Below are 19414 nucleotides of genomic sequence, written 5' to 3' on the forward strand. Positions count from 1 at the left end.
CTATCTGACTGGTTTTCTATTTCTAACTGTCTTTTACAAAGCTCCTGCCAGATATCGCCTTAAATGGGTATCTGCCAGAGGTGTTGCTGGATCACAGATTCCCTGAGATTTGATTCATGGGATAGGCTCTTCATTGGCTGCAGCAGCCTGAACTCAGTTGTTAGGACGTCCAGGGTAAATTCTCTTACCACAGTCTAGGATGTGCTAGGTGCAAGCCTGCCCTAGGGAAATGAGGGCTGTTTTGCCAGTTGAAAAGTTGCTTTGGCTGTTCCTGAAGTCCCCTGTGAGTGGGAAGGGGTATGAGGAGTCCAGAGTTGCTAAACTTTTCTTGTGAGCCTCAAAAACTAGTCTGGAGATGAGCCAAGTAAGATTTTAATATATATATATATATACCTGAAACGCTCATTCAAAAACTAGGAATGGAATCTTTGTTTTTTTCTCTACTTTGTGAAGTTCAGAGAATTCCTAATGACATCCTTACCCTGAGGCCCACAGAGATGGAAAAAAGGGCAGATTTTCCACCAAAACAGATTCATGTGGGATTGGTTAGATAAGTCAGTGGTGAGACTGTTTGATAAGAGATAGAATACAGAATTTGAAGTCTGGTGACTTGGATTGGAGCTCAGGCTTAGTTGCGTGACCTTGGGACATTACTTAATTTCTCTGATTTTGTTTCTTCATGTATAAAATGAAGATGCTAAGAATACTATCTTCTTTCATTCTTAGGAAGTTTAGGAAGGTCATGTGAAGCCCTGTTTTGTTAATTGCTATTGAATGTTAGTTCTTATTGCTATTATTGTTGTTTTGTTATTGTAGTTATTTTTAATAACAATTTATGTAACTGGAGAAGCTTCATGCTACCTTTATCTTCAACTTGGTCTTTGCTTTTTTCTTCTTTTCTCTTTCCTTGAACCCTGGAGAATATGATAGGTGATATTTTTGGCACTTGAAATACAATGACTCAATTGCTTCAAACAGCTGTGGTTTCCAAATTTGAACTGCCACTTGTAGAAAAATTCTCGGTTTTCTGAGCAGTGGGTGAATTCTTGTTGTATGAAAATCTACAAGAAAACCAAACAGAGATAATGTTTGGACAACTCACTTCTTTGGATGATCCATGCACTCTCTCCTTTCCATTAGAATGAGGATAATCGTTCGTACTTTGTGAGATGAGTCAAGGGAAAAAGTTCAGAATCTAACAATGCAGGCAAGAGTCTGATGGGAAAGTGAGAGATGTTCAGGATACAATACAGATGGTATAGTATGTATAGCTGGGCTGACTCCAAAACAATGACATAAGAACCAACAAGAACCACTTTGGCTTAAGTCACTTTGATTCTATGATTTGTGTCTTCATCTCCTAGAGGAATCAGAGGAGGAAATAACACTTTGTGATATTATTTTCAGCAATTCAATAAGCACAGGAAGGAGTTGGTGAAACCCCAGACATAAGGGAAGAATTTCCAAAAGAACTGTCCATATGATTGCGTTTTGAATACCAATAAACTGAACAATTGGCTTCCCTAATATTTGAAACACTCCCTCTTTCCTCCCTCTTTTCTTTCTTCCTTCTTTTATTTATCAACCATTTATAACATTCTTAGTATTTTCCAGACCCCTGAGGATAAAATGGTAAGCAAGACTGATATGGTAGTTGTCCTCATAGACTTTATGGTCTAGTGGAAAACTATTTAATGAAGCAAGCAATGATAATCATATGTGATGACTCCTATGATAGGGGCATATAGGGTGCAATGGGAGCCCATGGTGGGAAAGATCTATCTTCTAAAGGAAGAGAAATAAGAGAAATCCTCCCAGAGATGGTGGCATTTAGGCTACCACCTAAAGGATAGACACCTTCTCATTTATACAGTTCTTCTTAGGGTATGATCAGAGGGTTCTTGATTACCGATGTGTGTGGTAGAGGGAGTGGTTTATATGGTTCATAGTGTAACCACAGTCATTCTTTTGTTAACATCTCATTGCTTATGATTGCTTATAATATTTAATAAAGTTTAACTCTTTGAAGTCTCAATAAATACAGTAACAATATTCCACTTTTTCCAATATATCTTAGTTGCAGGATCATAGAAGCAGGTAAAGCAGAGGAATATTTAATCCTTTTAAAGTAATTAATAGATCAAAAAAAGAAACTTCTGTTCTCAACCAACCTCCTGGTTTACCTACTTATTTGAGCCTCTTAGTATATCAAAGGGGAAGAGGGTAAAAGAATAAGTTATTTTTCAGGATCGTTAACTAGAAGCACAACTAAAGGAAAAATGAGGACAATGATGTTAACTTTCTCTAATGAAGAAAACTGGAAAATGAAAACAGAACAGTTGTATCACCACAAAAATCAGTATTTCATTGATTCATGCATTCACTCATTCATTCGGTAATGGTAAATGCTTATTTTAATGTTCCAGAGCCTAACATATTGCTTTTCACTTGACAGGTGCTCAATAAATGTTAGAGGGAGGAAGGCAGGCAGGGAGAGGAAGGTGAATGAGGAGAGTAAAACAGTGGAGGAAGTGTTAAAGAAGTAATGTCTTTGTCTCATTCACATTTGTATCTGCTGTCTCTGCTATTCATTCACATGTGGAAGAATCTAATCTGCTACTAACTTTGTAACAGCATTGAATAGATAGAAATTGATTTAGGCATTCAAGAATGGGCTATGCCTATGGGTAGGCACAGTAGGAGATTCTTTCTGGGTGTGTGTTTAGGGGTGAAGAAAAGGTCCCTTCGTAGCTCAAAATAACTGCACTGTCTGCTAATGCTGGACATTTCATTTTAGAAAAATAATCTTCCATTAGAAAGAGAACATAAAATGTAAATAACCTGAGAAGAGGTAAACTATTCTGGTTTAAAGTCATACTACGGTGTCGATACCAAATAGAAGGTCCTTTCCAAGAGCAGGTTTTGATGGAAGGGAAGGAAAAACACAGGCCAAGGAAGTACTCAGGAGAGGCAGAGGGCTCCAAATACACACTGTGCCACTTTAATACCTCAGTGACATTCATGGGTGATTCTAAGTTTTATGGGGCCAGAAGCTTATACAATGGAGATCTCTTTAAGAAAAAGAAAACACAAATCTGCACATTTTAGAAGTACACCTGACCAAATGAACATATTGCAAGGGCCTGCCCAAGACAACAGTAGATGCCTACGAATGGGGGGAGCTGGAATTTTAAGCTTCATGAGCTTCCCAGTAAATTAGCGACTGTGACCCCATTTGGCTGTGCATCTGCAAATGGGAGAATATGACCCAAGCATAACTTTGGCTCTGCTCTTTCATATATGAGACACTAGTGATAAGTGGGGAAATCTAGCTGGAAAGCTATGTTTACTACAAAAGGGCTCTGAAGTTTAGATGATTGTCATTCCATAAACCATATTTTCTTGATTCTTCACACAAATAATTATAAAATATACCATCAATTTAATAACAGCCAGAAGGAGAGAGTAAACAGCTGACAGGTTTCTTTTGATATTATTATGAAAAGCATTCTGATTTCAAAACCATTAAAATGTAAAATGCATCATTAACTTACAGAAATATAGTAATTGTATTATCTTTTAGGTTACAACTGCCATTTGAGTACATCATATATTACAAATCCATTGAAGAAACCAGTATTTTGCTCAAGGCCACACTTGCTAAGTAGTAAAATTTGAATTCAAACCCAGACCCACCTAATTCCAGAACCCACATTCTTATCTAATATACTATTCTGTATCTCCTATACTTGTTAACCATTTATTTTGTAATCCACGTAACATTCCTAACCACCCAGGATGAGGTAGGCTTTTAAAGAAGACTACTGAATGTTCCTGGTGAAAGAACATCACTTTGATCCTCAAATCAGTTGATATAATTTGGGATGGGTGTCCTAGAAATGAAGGTCGAATGAAAGTTGGTGCTATATATTAGGTAATATCTAATATTACCACAATATTAGATAATAGAAGTGGGCAAGGCTTTTCAGGGAGTGATTTGCATTTATTCACTGGACTCCATTGATGTTTCATGTGCATCACAGGTTTTTGGTCCTGTAATGTGCAAGGCAATGGCACTGTGAAGGCACATGCTGCCCATGGACAATTAAAGGAATGGCCCTGGGAACAAATTGCTGTTCAGGGCAAAAAACTTCTTCAGAAGGAAGAGGCAACTTAGGATGACTTTCCAATGTTTTCACATAGAAGTGGAGACATCAGAGGGTTTTTCCTGAGTGAGAGGAATTTTTCCCTGACACAGGTGGAACCTATGACTTGTCAGTGGGTAGAGTGTCCAATAAGGCTGAGGGGTTGCTTAGTCACAGAAGAGGACTGGGGAAGGGAAGAAGAGTGATTTATGTGCAATTAGCTGCTTTCCAATTTCTCCCTTCACCAGCACTTATCCTTGACCATAGTCATTGCTTTGGGACTCTGTGAAACTTTCTTCCTTATTTTCTTGCATATGCTCATAATTTCCTTGCTTCCCTAGTGACTTATCTTTTTTGTATATGTCTTATTTTAATTTCATGTTTTGTTGCAATTACATTCAATTGCTTTTCTGTGGTTTGAGATAACAAAAGCAGAGAAAATCCTAAAAATGACACAGAAGCCACTAATTAAAAATTGATCTGATATGAGAAGAAAAGGGGCAAAAAAGGCACTCCAGAACAGGAAGATGATAAAAAGAAATTATACATAAAAAAAAAATTAATGAAACACAGAAAACACATTAGACAGAAGAAATAAATCAAGAAGAGTATGATGAGATAGTGGAATGACTGAGCTCAGAATAGCCCAGCTTGTCTAACCTAAGAAGGACATCTTAAATATGGAGGCAGTTTAGTCAACCAGAAGCCTCTAGATCTCTTCAAACAGGAAAATTCAATTAGAAAGTGGACAGAGCCCTGAACTTCAACTGTGAAGATTTGGTGTTTGCTCTTATAGTTTTGAAACTATTAATTATCTTCTCTGAAATTCAGCCTTTTCATAAGGAAAATATTATCTCTCTCATTTATTAACAGGTAAGTTATTTCATTATCTCATTATTTTACAAGTACTTAATAAGTTAACTGTCAAGCATTCTATAGGACATGCAAAAAGGAAAAAAATGTGGCTTTCTCAAGCTGCTTATAGTGTAGGAAGGAAAACAAATAGCAAACAGGAAATTATAACTCAGTATAATAATATCAAGGTCAGAGATAGATCCAAAGAACTTTGGGGCCCAAGGGAAAGAATTAATTTTTTGAAGGTATAAGGAAAGTTTCACAGAGGCAGGAACATGTGAATCAAGTCATAAAGAAAAAATCAGACAACGTGGGTGAGGAATGGGTAGGTGAGAAGGTGATCAGTAAAAACCTAAAAGATCATGTAGTTGAAAATGGTGAGTCCATTCTGTGTTGTAAACCATAGGAGTTATGGGGAGGGAGGGAAAAAGAGATAGCTAAGGGATGGTTATGAAGAATCTCAGATACCAAGATAATTAAAGTAGTTGGCATTATATCCTACGGGGTCAGTGGTTCTCACTGTGATTTCACTATATCTAACATACTCCCATGGACAAAAGGTTAAAATAGACCATGGGTTGTGTGTAGTTACTAATTCTTTAGTTGTTGTTCCTGCCTCCCTCCCTAGTTAAGGAAAATTTCATAATGGTGCATGAAAAGAATGTTACTATGACAACTTTGAATCCACTCCTTTTTTTAAGTAAATCATCCCTAGATCACTGCTTTCAGTTTTATTAGAAACAAGTTAACTCTTATAAGTTACATCTCTTAACTAATCACATGGACCTCTCTTTGTGATCACGTGATTGAGTATTGCTGCTGGTAATGGGAAACCAGTGAACATTTCAAAACTGGGGAGAGACGTGTCAAGCTAACAAATGGCAGCAGTGTAGAGAGTGGACTAGACGAGAATGGACTTGGTAAGAAGACCAAGGGAGAAATAAGATCCAACACTCACTAAGGGACAATGAGGAAGGAGAGGGCAGAACAGAATAATTCCCCTCCTCTTTGATTATAGTAGGTAGCTTAGAGTCAGAAACACACAAGAAAAATGGAAAGAAACACTGAAACATTACTGAACTCTCACCTGGACCCCTTATAAATATAATAAGGAACAAAGAGACAGGGGCACCCCCAAGAAGAGTTCTGTGCGAAGGTAAGGTTTAAGAAGCTTCCTGAAGCTATTCTGCTCCTTTGAACAAATGATAGAGGGGACCAGTTCAGGTTTCTTAAAGAGCTACTGCTGTTCCTGAGGTCCTGGGGAAGGTTGAGTTCCAAGTAGATGAGATGCTGGAATTAATGGACTCCAGCTTCTTTTGGAGGGTGGGCCTCCTGCCAGGACTGATTAGCCCAGCTGGGCTGTCCACTGTTCCTGTTTTATTGCTTCCTTTCTCATTAAGGAAGGTGTTGGGTTTGGATAACCATAAACAACATGTCTGTTGCTGCAAGACTACCATCTCTTGCATAGCCAATGGCTGAGACCAGGCTCTCAGGAGTCTTTTTTAAAGACTTAGATCTCAGTTTTTGGAGAAACAGGGAAAGGAAGCTCAGGTTTGAGAAAGTGCCACATAAATGATTATTTTCCTATTTTTACTGTTTTTTCCTTTTTTAAAAAAATTCAAAGTGGTAGAGAAAATAAATTTTTTTTTAAAAAGTCAGTGCTGTTTTTCCTAACCTCTCTCTTCCCTCTCACCCCTCCTCCTTCAGCATAGCCACTAGAAACAGTCCTGATGTCCTCAACCCCTGAAATGTGAGGGAAGGGAGCTAGAAGGGTTGCCCTTCGCACCACCCTGCCCCTGGCAAGCCCAAGGATTCTGAGCAGCCACTGGCCACTTGGTGAGCTGTTTCGTGGATGTCTCACAATTCCCTGTTGTCCATAGGCCCCAGGGCTGAAGTCTATCAGGGACAAAGAACTGCTAAAAGGGGGCCAACCACTCGGCTTCCCTCAAATTAGCAATCTCAGCATTTGCACTTCTCCCTCCCCAGACAGCGTGTTCCTTAAAACAGCCTTCACTGGCACATCATTTCTCAGCAGGAACATACCCTTGTTTTTTTCTAGTCCTGCAATTTTCTCTCTTTCAGCACAGGGAGAATCATATTTACGTAGAAAACCACAGTGTTGAACTATAGCCTTCAGTTTCTTAGAGTTTTACTTTCTCAGGGAATTTTGCAGGTGGTTCCATTTGCTTTTCCTGATTTTTTTTCCACTCCTCTTCTGTCCATACCGATTTCCTTCCCAGTCCCAACCAGCACCCAGCCTCAGTACCTCTCCCACGTCACCAAGATGGTCTTTTCTGTTTATGATGCACACACAGCTCATCAAGCCTCTCGCCACATCCCAAACAGTAAATGCTCGGAAAATCCTCATTGATTAATACCAACAATTCCCAGGATCTTTAACATGAATACTTTCTGGAAATCTCTTTTCCGCAGAAGATTTCATATAACTGGTTTAGGTTTTGTATCAAAGTTAACCTCACCTGGTATTTTCTGTTCATGAGGCTTTTCTAGAAAACAACAGGAATTGCTCCTGTGCTGAGAATAGGTAAATAAACTGCTCTAAATGCTCATTATGCTAAAATGAATTATCCATGTGCATTTAAAATTCTAAACAGGCCTTTCTCTGCTATGTAGCATACACCTGGCCTGTCACCTACCACCACAAGTGTTGTGTCCAAAAGAAAAGCCACCAACTCTAATGCTAGATTGATCTAAATATAATTGCATATGCTTTGGACAAGAGAGCGGTCTTGGTAATATTTGATTTACACTTTAAGAGCTTACCATATGCCAGACACTTTTCCAAGTACTTTATGAATATTGGGTAACTTAACTATCAAAAAAAGTGCTGAGATAGGTAGTATTATTTTAATTTTACAGCTGAGGAAATTAAGACATAGAGGTAATGTAACACATCCAAGGTCATGCAGTGAGTAAATGATAGAGCCAGGATTCAAACACAGGCAATCTGTGTGCAGAGTCCATGCCCCTAACCACTACTCAGTAATAATTCTTAGATTGTTTCCTCCCGTCTCCCTGCAAGTCAGAAGCGAATTCAGATGAACTTTTATTTACAGTGTCTGTGTCCTTGCAGAGTCCTGTGTACACGGTATTTTATAAATCTAACCATTTTCTGGAATCAAGTTCTCATTTAAAGGAGCTATACTTTGAATTTCTTTTGAAATATAATCATCTCATACAAATTGCCACTCCAAGTTGGTCATGCCATCTTCTAATTAAGTACTTCTGACAAATGCCCTCACAGAAAAAGTGGTAGAAACACATGATTATCATCTTATCTTCAATTTAAGAACATTATAATGAGCTTGATATGTCAAAAAATCCTTCTGGTATCCAAATCACATTGGATGACGATTTGTCTTTACCAGTTCTAGGATTATTGGATTCTATATATAAATCGCTTGATAAGCAAAGCAGTATTTCCTTTTCCTTCTCTGAAATTTCCATCTTTCAGTATTCAAGGGGCAGACCCCTGGCTTGGTATCCTGAGCTTTAAGCCAAAAAAAAAAAAAAAAAAAAAAGTGTTGCTTTTTTCTAGGTCTTTCATGCTGTTATAGGTTTTCATTGTATGCTTTAATTTTCCCTGATCTCTAAGATGTTTTTACAATCAAGGTATTGCTTCCAATTCTTTGACCAGTGTAGTTGCCCTTTCTTAAGTTATATAACTTCTTTAAAGAATGGCAGTTTCCTATGAGCTTATCCATGGACAGGTTTGGAATCATATGGACCTCCCTGGGTGGCTAGAGCACCACAGTCTCCAGTTAAGCACTTACTCTGTGCCAGGCACTGTGCTAGAAAGTGAATACAAAAGTAAATAATAGAGGAACCTTGCCCTCCAAAAGCTGATAGTTCAGGATTCCTAGGAATTAGTCCATAGGCTCCTGGACTTCATTCCAGGATCATAAATGATGGTTCAGAATCCTCCACAAAACTGTAAATATATTTAGAATTAATTCCTCTGAGTTCATTCATCACTTTAGAGGGATTCACATAAATGTTCATCTGCTACACCTATGCCCCTTCTCACTAGCTCTCAGGATCTTTCTGTGATTGGCCTAAAGTTATTTATCCTTGGCACAATGCCATCAGGTATCATTTCCATCTCACTGAAGTTCAGCGTGGTCAGAGAAATAACAGAACTTTAATTTGTTTGTCACTTTACAGTTTTCATGATCTTTTTATATATGTATTATTTCATAGCAGCTACGGTAATCTTTACATAAATCTAATCGTATCACTCTTGCTTAAATCCCTCCAATAGTTTTCATCACACTCAGAATAGAAATACCCCTCTTTTGTTTTCTGACCATTTAAAAAATCTTTCATTCCTTTACTCACTACATTCTAGATGGTCTTCTTTAGGTTCCTTGGTGTTGGTGTAGTGTCATGGGGCCTGGCCTTTCATTTCCTGCTCTAGGACTTTTTTAAAACAAAGATATAGAACACAGGGAATCTGCTTAGCGCTCAGGCCTGTACAACGAAATGGGGAGTGGGGGAGAGGTTAATAGTCAGGAGGCTACTCTTGACCTTTGGAAGATATGAGCCAAGGGACAAACACGTCCCCTTTTCCCCTCTTGGGGGTCAGTTCTGAGGCACAGTTCATACCGAGATCCCTGTGGGATTGAGTACAAATTGCCAGCAGTAGTTGCCAGCTTGAAAATGCTCCCTTGTACTGATTCTCCCTCTTCCCTATTTCAGTCTCCCAGTTTCCTCATTCCTATTGTCTGTTATTACTTCCCAAATGAACTACCTATAGACAAGCTTTCCAGGATCACGCAACATAATCCCTAAGTACTGCCAGATTGCTCTCCGAAGGATCTGAGTTCTGATCTGGATAGTTTGGCCAGTCTCCAACTTGTGTATCATAGACGGGGCCGTTTCAAAACTTCAGAGGGCCACCACTTGACAAGAGGCTTTGCCTCTGCTTAGAAGACTGCTTCTTGTGTAAAATCTTTTCACCTGTGGGTCAGTGCTTTTTCTTTTTACACTTACTGCAGTTATTTCAAAATGTGGTTGTAATATACATACATGCCCAGGTAATTATAAAATACCTCTCCCAAACATTGATCTTTGCCCTCTCTCCTGATTCATGGCTTCGGATGCATGGACAGTACGCTTACCCATGAATGTGCTATAACAGAACATTAAGAAAAGTTGCTTCTCAATATTTGTTAATATGGAAACATTATAGATTTATATTTTCCAGTTAAGGGTGTTGCAATCAGTTTATGTCCCAGAATATGTACTTGTTCTCCTGTCACATTGTATTTATTTAGGAAAAAATGATCATTTCATTTTTTATTATTAATATTGATACATGTCCGCTCATATCAACATTAATGCTTATGTGTCACACTATGTGGGGTGCATCAATGTGAAAAAAGCACAGAATTACCTGGGAGCAAGAGGTCAGAAGAACTTCTTTAAGGGAATAGGTATTCCTTCTCATTTAGGAACAGCTTTTTAAAATCTCATTATCCCCTTCTGCTTGTGTTGTGTGAACAGGTGGTTAATACGTACACTCCAGGAAAGAAGATTTGGCTTGAAGGTGTGGTGACCACCTCAGCTGGAGGCACAAACAATCTATCAGATTCCTATGCTGCAGGATTCTTGTAAGTAACACTTGCAGTTTCGCTCCCAGAGCTCTGAGGAAGGGACAGTGAAACTGGGCAGCGCTCAGTATTCTGCCCATTGCAGGGAGGTTGGAGGGCTTGGCTCCGGTTGTGAATGTGTTTAACCGTTCAACAAACAGTGATTAGGAACTTCTCTAGATACTAGAATGTCAGTCACGGGCATCAAAGCAAGAGTAGTAGCAGTAGTCATAAAAGTAATAAGTTTATTTAATGTCTCAAGTACAAAACACAGTGCTGACTACATACATTTTCTCATCTAATTTTCACCATAATCCTGGGAGTTAGGTAAGAGTAATACAGGATTTTTACCCTCCAGAAACTTACGACTGGAGAAAGGAAGACAATAGATAAGTAAAGCCATTGAAGATAAGTGCCATAATAATAATAATTTTAACTCTATAGTGCTTACCATGTGCCGAGTACTGTCTAAAGTGCTTTATATATAGTTAATAATTTTAAAAATATTTTTCTTATTTTTCAGTAACAGTTAACATACAATATTATATTAGTTTTAGGTATACAACATAGCAATAAGATATTTATATAACTTATGAAGTGATCACCCCAATAAACCTAGTACCTATCTAACACCATAGTTACTACAATATTGTCGACTATATTCCTTATGCTATACTTTACATCCCATGCCTACTTTGTGCTTCTTAATTCCTTTACCTTTTTCACCAGTGAAATGGATACTGTTACAACCCAGAGAGGTAGATGCTGTTATTAGTTAGTGGCAGAGATTGGACTCGAGCCCAGGCAATGTGCTCCAGAGTCCAGCCTCTTTGCCACTACATCAGACCACCTCTCTTTCTGCGTCACGTGGTCTGTCTACAAAAGGAAAGTGATAGACATGCAAAGGAATTCAGAATTTCTCTGACTGGGAGGGTCGGGAAGGGCTTCATGGAAAAAGTGGCGTTCAAATGGAACATAGAGAATTTCCATAGGTGGAGAACAGTGGTTGGAGAGGAGAGAATTCTCGACTGTAGCAACATTATGGGCAAAGAACCAGGAGAGGAAAATTATTAGTGTGGTGAAAGCCTCGGCATCTGCAAGGGATGTAGTGAAGGCTACACTAGGGAGGAGGTTTACCACTTAATCATAGAAGGCCTTGAAAACCAGGCAGAGGAAATGAGGCCTTGTTCTGTACTCAATGGCAAGCCAATGAAGATTCTGGAAAAGGAGAGAGACACCATCTGACCTGGGTTTTAAAAGGTTGGCTTTGTTGGCTTTGGCAACAATATGCTCGAGAGTTTGGAAAAATGGGGATGGGAAAATGAATTTGAGGGCTGCTGCCGTTGTCTGGAGAAACTTAAGCCAGAAGCATAAGGGCCTCTGACTGGCCTGCCAGTGTCACATGGCAGGAACAAACCCCTCAGGACCATGGACAAACCTGGTCTAGTCTAGTTCTGTGGTCCTGGCTTTTTGGTTGAGCAAGGCCCTCCCAAGAAGCTTCTCGAATACATTTGTGGAGGATAAATCAGGTCAGTTAAGTAGACTGCCTTCACAGATGGAATTCTGCAAATGCAGGTGAAGATAATGAGTCAGTGTAACACACTGTGATACCTTGGGTCTTCCATCTCTGTGTTCTCAGCACCTAACACTGAGTGGCACAGAGCAGTTATTCAATGAGCATGGTTCAGATGAATGAAATGGAGTGAATCAGCATTTGATACAGTATCTCCAAGAGTTGTCTTTCAAAAAGACACTTCCCACTGGGTTTCACTGTGAGCCCTCAGGCAAGGGTGAGAAGTGAAGTTGGCAGTCAGTACTATAGGGGACCTCTTGGAATCATCAGTGGAATGGCTTTTGCTTATCTGTCGCAAAAGCACTCTCCTGCAGGCCCCAGCAAGCAGCCCAGTTGTACCAAGTATTTTCATGAGCATTCTTCCCATTAGGGAACGGTGTGAAATGAGAAATACCACAGACCTTCGTGGAGGGAGCTGGAGAAAGACCTGTCCTTTCACAAGCGTCAGCCAAATACCCGTAGATCTCTGCAGTCGTTTTGCAGAACACAGATAATCATAGTTTTTAGATTTTGGTTGTTGTTCAGACCCCCATTTGCTTGGTTGACACAGATCATGTGAAAACTAGCTCCTGGTCTTCTCTCACTTCTTTAGAACCCATTTACTCTCAGTTCCATGGCAGTTACCCAGCATTATGCCCTTTCAGTCCAATTCTCAAAGGGGCATAAGTTGCTTCCTGGAAAAAAAAAAAAGCAAAGCATTATAGGAAGCTCCAGAAAGTTAGCAAGAAATTGGAAATAAGGCATTTTTTAGTGTTTTGTTTTGTTTTGTTTTTGATATAGGGCATAACTGGGAGCTTACTAGTGCACATACTCATGCATGCATGAATCAGAATTCTTTGCTGCCAGTCAGGGCTTTGAGCTTCTTTGATGCACTACAATATGCCCTTGGTATACTACTGTGTCTCCAGCTTCCAGTAGTGTCTGACATATAGTAGATATTCAGTAAACTTCTGTGGAAAAGAAAAAAATGGCCGTGGTAGCATCCTTGGTGGAATATTCCAGTCATCTTACCACCTTTCTCTACCTGAGCATAAAAGGGAGACTTGGAACATCATTTATTTCCCCCCTCAGGGGCTTATTATTACAGGAAGAAGTGGAAGATAACTTCAGCACTAACCTTGAGCTCTGAAAGCCATGAGGAAGCAGGGGTTTTGGCCCTAGTCGTATATGCTGCAGGGATGTACATGTAGGATGTGGATTTGGAGAGGAGGATGCGTATTCTCCCTTCTCATGTTAGAATTCCTTCAAAAATTCCCCAGATACTAGGAAAAAAATCATATTTACTAATTAACATTCATTTGTTAAGTGTATATAATTTTGGTAGGTGACTGTGCTAGGCTCTGTAAAGTTCACAAGTAGGAATTCGATACCATCCCTGTAAATCCATATGTAGGTATTTACGTGCCCAGTACTTTAGAAATGACTTAAATGGTCACACAAGCATTTTTTGTTATCTAGCCTCAATGCTTAGAACAAGGCCTGGCATTTACAGTTAATTAATTAATTTTCCTGAATGAATAATGAGTGAATGAACAAATGGGATCTTTTCATATATAAAAATACCAAAATGTAGTCTTGTGTCGATATCCAGATACTACTAGGTATAGGGACTCACATATATGTGATTCCATATTTACTCATTATTTTGTTTCTTCATTCATTCAACAAGGAGAGGAATAGAAAGGTAATTAAGACATTCTTTTTTTGTAGATAATACTTGTTATATATAGAACCTATTGTGTTTGTGCTATTTCCACATAGGAGGCATCAGCTCAGAATTCATGGTATAGTTCTGCCACAGGACATTTAATACCATGTCTCAGTGGCTAAAGGAAAAGCTAAATCTGTTATCCTGATTTCACAAGGTTGCTAAATTAATAAAAATATTAAAGGCAGGTAACTTAAGCATGTCATATTTCAAAAGTAATTTTAATTCCCTGGGTCACAATGTCCCAATCTGAACAACAACAACAAAAAAAGGTTCTATTATATTATTGTCAGGTTTTCTCTTTCATTTAAAACTTTCGTGTTTGTTTTTGCTTTGTTTTGCTTTATTTTGTGTTTGTAACTCTTAATTATCAGTAAATATTTGTTAGTTTTTGTGAGAATAAAATATAATCGTCAATGTGAAAAAGATTTGAAAATATTAATGATTTTTATTTATGATATAAAAATTAGCAATGTTCTTTATTCCAGTAAGGAAAAACTTTAATTCTTTAAGTCACTGGTTTGGAGCTCCATATGGTTTCAGACTTGGGAAATCATAACTATGCATAATTCGTTCCTAGTATGCGGAATGGTGATTCTTAAAGTTCCTAGAATCTAATTTGATCCAGATCAATTTCAACATAACAAAGAGTATTAAGCACTTATAGTGTGCTAGGGACTGTGATGGGTGTTTTGCATACAAAGCTTTAACATATATCTGTTCTTGATGAGCTTAACTAGCTGAGGGAAGTAAGAAAAATAAGCAAGTGATTATCATTCAGTGGGCTTGCAGAGGGTATGAATAAGAGTTCCGGGAAGTACACAGGAATAAGTTATTACTGTTGACTAGGGCAGCAGAGGTTAGAAGGAGGTAACACTAGGGTTGGAGATTAACAGATGGAAAGAAATTTGCCAGATGAGGCGGGTTACAGCAGGGGTCCCCAACCCAATCTCCTTCCGCCCCTCCCTCCCCCGCCCACCCGAGGCCACACAGCAGGTGAGTGGCTGGCAGGTGAGCAAAACTTCATCTGTATTTGCAGCCTCTCCCTAGTACTAGCATCACTGCCTCAGCTCCACCTCAGATCATCAAGCATTAGATTCTCAGAGGGGCACTGGTCACTGGTGCCAAAGAGGTAGGGGACTGCTGGGTTAGAGGAAGAGAGAAAGGGCATTCTAAGCAGGTTAAAACACATATAAAGACTCGGGTAAATATGTGAAAGCATGGTGTATTTAGGCAGCCAAGAGTAGTTTAATGTGACTTAGAGCCTGGGGAATGGAGTTTAGGGTGAGAGAAGAGGAAAGAAGAGGTAATAGATAAAGCTAGACGCATATGCTCAGGAAAGATTGTTAAGTGTCTTTTATCCTGAGAAGACTGAAGCTCTCAGTCACATTTCTTACACATATATTATTACAATTAAGTTTCCCTACGTTTCAAAAGTAGGAATACAAAGAGAGAGAGAAAAGTAAATGAATTCATGAATGAATGAATAGATCAAATGTGTAAATAATAAAGGCACAGTTAGCAGTGGATATTGGAAAAAACAAGAAGGCAGCATTTTTGAAGTACAGCATGCCCTGGAAAGTGGGTGTTTGGCATAGTGGGGTATGTGGTAAGTGTTTGAGCAATGTAGGTCCTCCACTGTGACATGTATACGATGGTAGCATATTCGAATCCCTGCACAGTTAGTTATAGCGCCAAAGAAAATTATTATTGCATTGACTGCTAACAGTGACAAATGAGGGATGCAAATGACTGGATTGCTCTTGCACAGGTCTTAGGAGTATACGGGTTATAGTCATATGAAAGGTACATGTACAGTGAGAGAGTGTAAGCAGGAGAGTTTAAGTGACGAAGAGTATAGTGTATATGCTCTTGTGATTGTATGTTCAGTGGTCGGTGTAAGGGGGTGGTTAATAATGAGGCTTATGAGTAGCCAGGGTATTCATTTTATTTGTGAATATTACAGGAATAAGAGATAAGTCAGTAGCAACAAGCTATTTTATGACCAAGTATAATTCATTTTACTCCTCTGGACCTCTGTTTCTTTTCCTATAAAGTGAAGAGGTTAGATTTGATCATCTCTAAAATCTCTTCCAGCTGTATATCCAATGCTTAAAGTAATCTCCTTTAAAGTACAAGGTAAATTTGGTGGGAGGGGTTGTTGTATATGTGCACGTGTTAGCCAATCTCTACAGAACTTGTTATATGCCATTTAAAAATATATTGATGTAGCTTTTTCCTCCCTGCTTTCTAGATGGTTGAACACTTTAGGAATGCTGGCCAGTCAGGGCATTGATGTTGTGATACGGCACTCATTTTTTGACCATGGATACAATCACCTCGTGGACCAGAATTTTAACCCATTACCAGTAAGTGTGAGATAAAGATCCCCAATTCTTTTTCCATGTCATTCAGTTCTTTTGATCGTGCCTTGTTCCATACTGGGAAAATTTTTCTGTTCCTTCTGTTATCAATTAATTTCATAAGATAGGAAAATATATATATGTGTATATATACACACACATACATACATATATATATATATACCCATATACACGTGTGCATGTATACATATACACACATATATATAGTGCATATATAACATTTATATATTTATTTACTACGATAATTTTAAGGAACTTTGTACAGTTGAGATTCCACATCTACTTGTGGCCTGTTTGAACTCTGCTTGAGAGTGAATTTTTCCAGATTGTTTTCTTTTCATGCTAATAGGAGACATTAGTTAATGTCAGATGCAACATGTTGAAAGCAGATGGTAGAGTGTTGGACAAGATCAGATACAGTAGGAACCCATCTCTTGGGGAGTAGTTGAATAAAATGCACTTACAGTTAGATGTTGATCCTCAATGTGACAACGAAAGGTTTGCCCAGAGCACCAACTTTTCTAGGAAAGCAACGGAAATGGAAAGCTAAAGAAGAATGGCAAAAGCAGAGATGAGTTTGTCTGGTTACTTTACTGACCAATCAAAGAAATCCCACTCAGTCCAAAAGAGCTGCACGTTATCAGAACTATTACATGGGTCATCTTTGTCACAGACATCTTGGTCATGATGAAAGGTCAGACACCTCATTGACCCATAGAATGTCAGAGGTGGGATTTCCCTTCGAGATTATCCAGTTCCACCTTATGTAACAGAGGGATTGATAGTCTGGAGTGGGAGGGGAGGGGGTAGGTAGACCAGCCTTAGAGCCTGTCCCTGTACCTTGGTCCAGTGCTCTTCCTACAGAATTACTGCTGCCCTGGGGTCCATAGTAAATAAACCCAATGGAGCCAGTGAGTGTTCCTGCCATTTGCTTCCCTCTGCCTATTTCCGGGCCTGATCCAGGAGGCCTCTAAGCCTAGAACAGAGAACAGCTTGGCTCCCAACAGCACCAGTTCCATGTTGCAAAAGAATCTCTCTAGATAGAGTTCTGAGTAATTACTATATCACTGACTGCATATCATTCCAATTAAATCACAGTGCTAAAACTGACTGACACAGTTGCTTTTCTTCACAGAGCCAGGATACCTCTCTTGAAGTGTATGGGGGGCTGGAGTATGGAGGGGTGGAGAGGAAAATTTCAGTTTGGAACTATAGGGGTTTTTGTTTGTTTTGAGCTCATAATTGTGAAAATAAAAATAATAATTAGAAAAGTATCTATGAAGTATAAGCATTAAATAAATATGTCACACAAAAACAAATACTTATTGATCATCAGGCAGTGGGGAGGGGACTCATAATAGATAAATGAATATATAAATAATAGAGTACTGTGACAGAGTCAGCAAGGGCTCTTTCACAGTGTGTTTACAGGGGAGGCTTCTCTGAGGAGACATTTAAGCTAAAAGCCCGATGACAAAAAGGAGCCAGCCTAACAGATTTTGCAGAAGAGCTTTCGTTAAGGGGAAGGGGCTAGCACAAAGGCTTCTCAGCAGGAGCCAACTTGGCATGTTTGAGGAAACTCAAGAACACCACTGGAGTGATGGGGGCCTGGCATGGAAGGGGAGACTTATTGGACACGAGGCCAGCAGGGATCAGATGACATAGGGCTTTGTAAGCTAACAGGAGTTTGACTTTTACTATGAGTAGTATGAAAAGCCATTGGAGGGTTTTATGCAGGGAAGTAACATTTTAAAAAGATCACCTTGGTATAATTAATGCATCAAATGCGAGTTATTATTTCTTTAATAATGTGGGTAATATTTAATTTATAGGCCACTTTCATATACCATATATCAATAGTGCTCTGAAAACTGTCTTCCCTTGCCTCTGCCCTTGCTTTTTCCTTTCTTTTCTTCTTGCCTTTATTTGTTCCTTTACTCATTCAAATCTCATTCACTCTTCTTAATCCTGTACTATGTGCTGATCCCTGGCAGTGGGCCACTGTGATGAACCAAAAAGACAAGGAATTCTTGGAGCTTATAATCTAGTAAGGCATACTGAGAAATGAAAAATAAATAAACAAAGAAACAAGATAATTACATGTTGTCATAATTGCTCTGAAGAGAACCTGGTGAGATAAGTATGACTATTTATACTTATTTTGCTGAAGAGAAACTAAGATTATTAAATGACTTATCCAAGGTCAGGCAAGTAGTAAGAGCTGGAACTCTCAGAGGTTTTCAGTCCTAAATCCTATTTTCTTTTCACTATGCTGCACTATTTTTTGAAGTACTCTCTTTGCTGTCTGTGCTGTGGTCTGAGGCCAATGTTTGTCTCAGAATTGGGTCTGAAGATGGAAACAGGCAACTTAAGGAATTGGAGATAAGAAAACCTAGGCTAAAAAAAGATGGTCTTTGGGTGACTAGACAGGCTTGATTTCCAGAACTGGACAAACCTGGATTCCATCTCAACTCTATGTGTACCTTTGCATGGCTATGTGCAGGTTAAAGATGCAGCTCTTGATGGTTTTGCTCTCCCCAAGTGAGAGTTGCTGCAGGTGGCTTCCTTTGAAAGCATGGCACAAGAGACTTCAGTTGATACATGGTGGCAGCAGAGCTCACAGAAGTTCATAGGAAGCTAAAGCAAATCCCACTGATTTAGTACAAATGAGCTGGATGGCTACATTTCTGGAACACCAAGCTCTAATAAAGAAATCATATGTAAAAGTATTTAAAAAGGTAGCATATATTTCTTTATGCTGATAAATTCTGGTTCTTATAGAGAACTTGGCAGCTGGGCAGTGTATCCTAAGTCTCCCTTGAAAAGAAGGCTAGGTCAGGGCACAACCTGACAGACCTTGCCAGCAGGCCCCTAGAAGGTGTAACGGAGACAGACCTGGGAATTGTATATATAGGATGCCACTTCAGAGAGTTATACATTTTATAACCAAGCACTGCCAATGAAAACGTGGATTTTATATTGTGATTAAATCTTCAAGAGAGTTTGTAAAGAGCTTAGGAGATCACTGAGTTGTGTTTTGGTTGCCTTCCAGAAAAATCAATATTCTCTCTTCCAGCTTCTTCAAACCTAGCTCAGTGCATTTCAGGAAAGGTTTTTATTAGCAAATACTATTTTGT

General features: G+C 39.0%; 1 protein-coding gene across 3 annotated transcripts in view; it reads left to right on the forward strand.

Annotated features, from left to right (window-relative positions):
• Positions 1 to 19414, forward strand: part of HPSE2 (heparanase 2 (inactive)) — a 536390-nt gene that overhangs the window by 398181 nt on the left and 118795 nt on the right. For all 3 annotated transcript variants that reach the window (XM_039871547.1, XM_039871548.1, XM_039871549.1), the window contains 2 exons: positions 10527 to 10633; positions 16148 to 16262. In XM_039871547.1, the coding sequence (XP_039727481.1) occupies positions 10527 to 10633; positions 16148 to 16262 (222 nt within the window). The remainder of the gene's footprint in view (positions 1 to 10526; positions 10634 to 16147; positions 16263 to 19414) is intronic.

This window comes from Pteropus medius, unplaced genomic scaffold, assembly GCF_902729225.1.
Source record: "Pteropus medius unplaced genomic scaffold, Ma_sr-lr_union100, whole genome shotgun sequence".
Lineage (NCBI taxonomy): Eukaryota > Metazoa > Chordata > Mammalia > Chiroptera > Pteropodidae > Pteropus > Pteropus medius.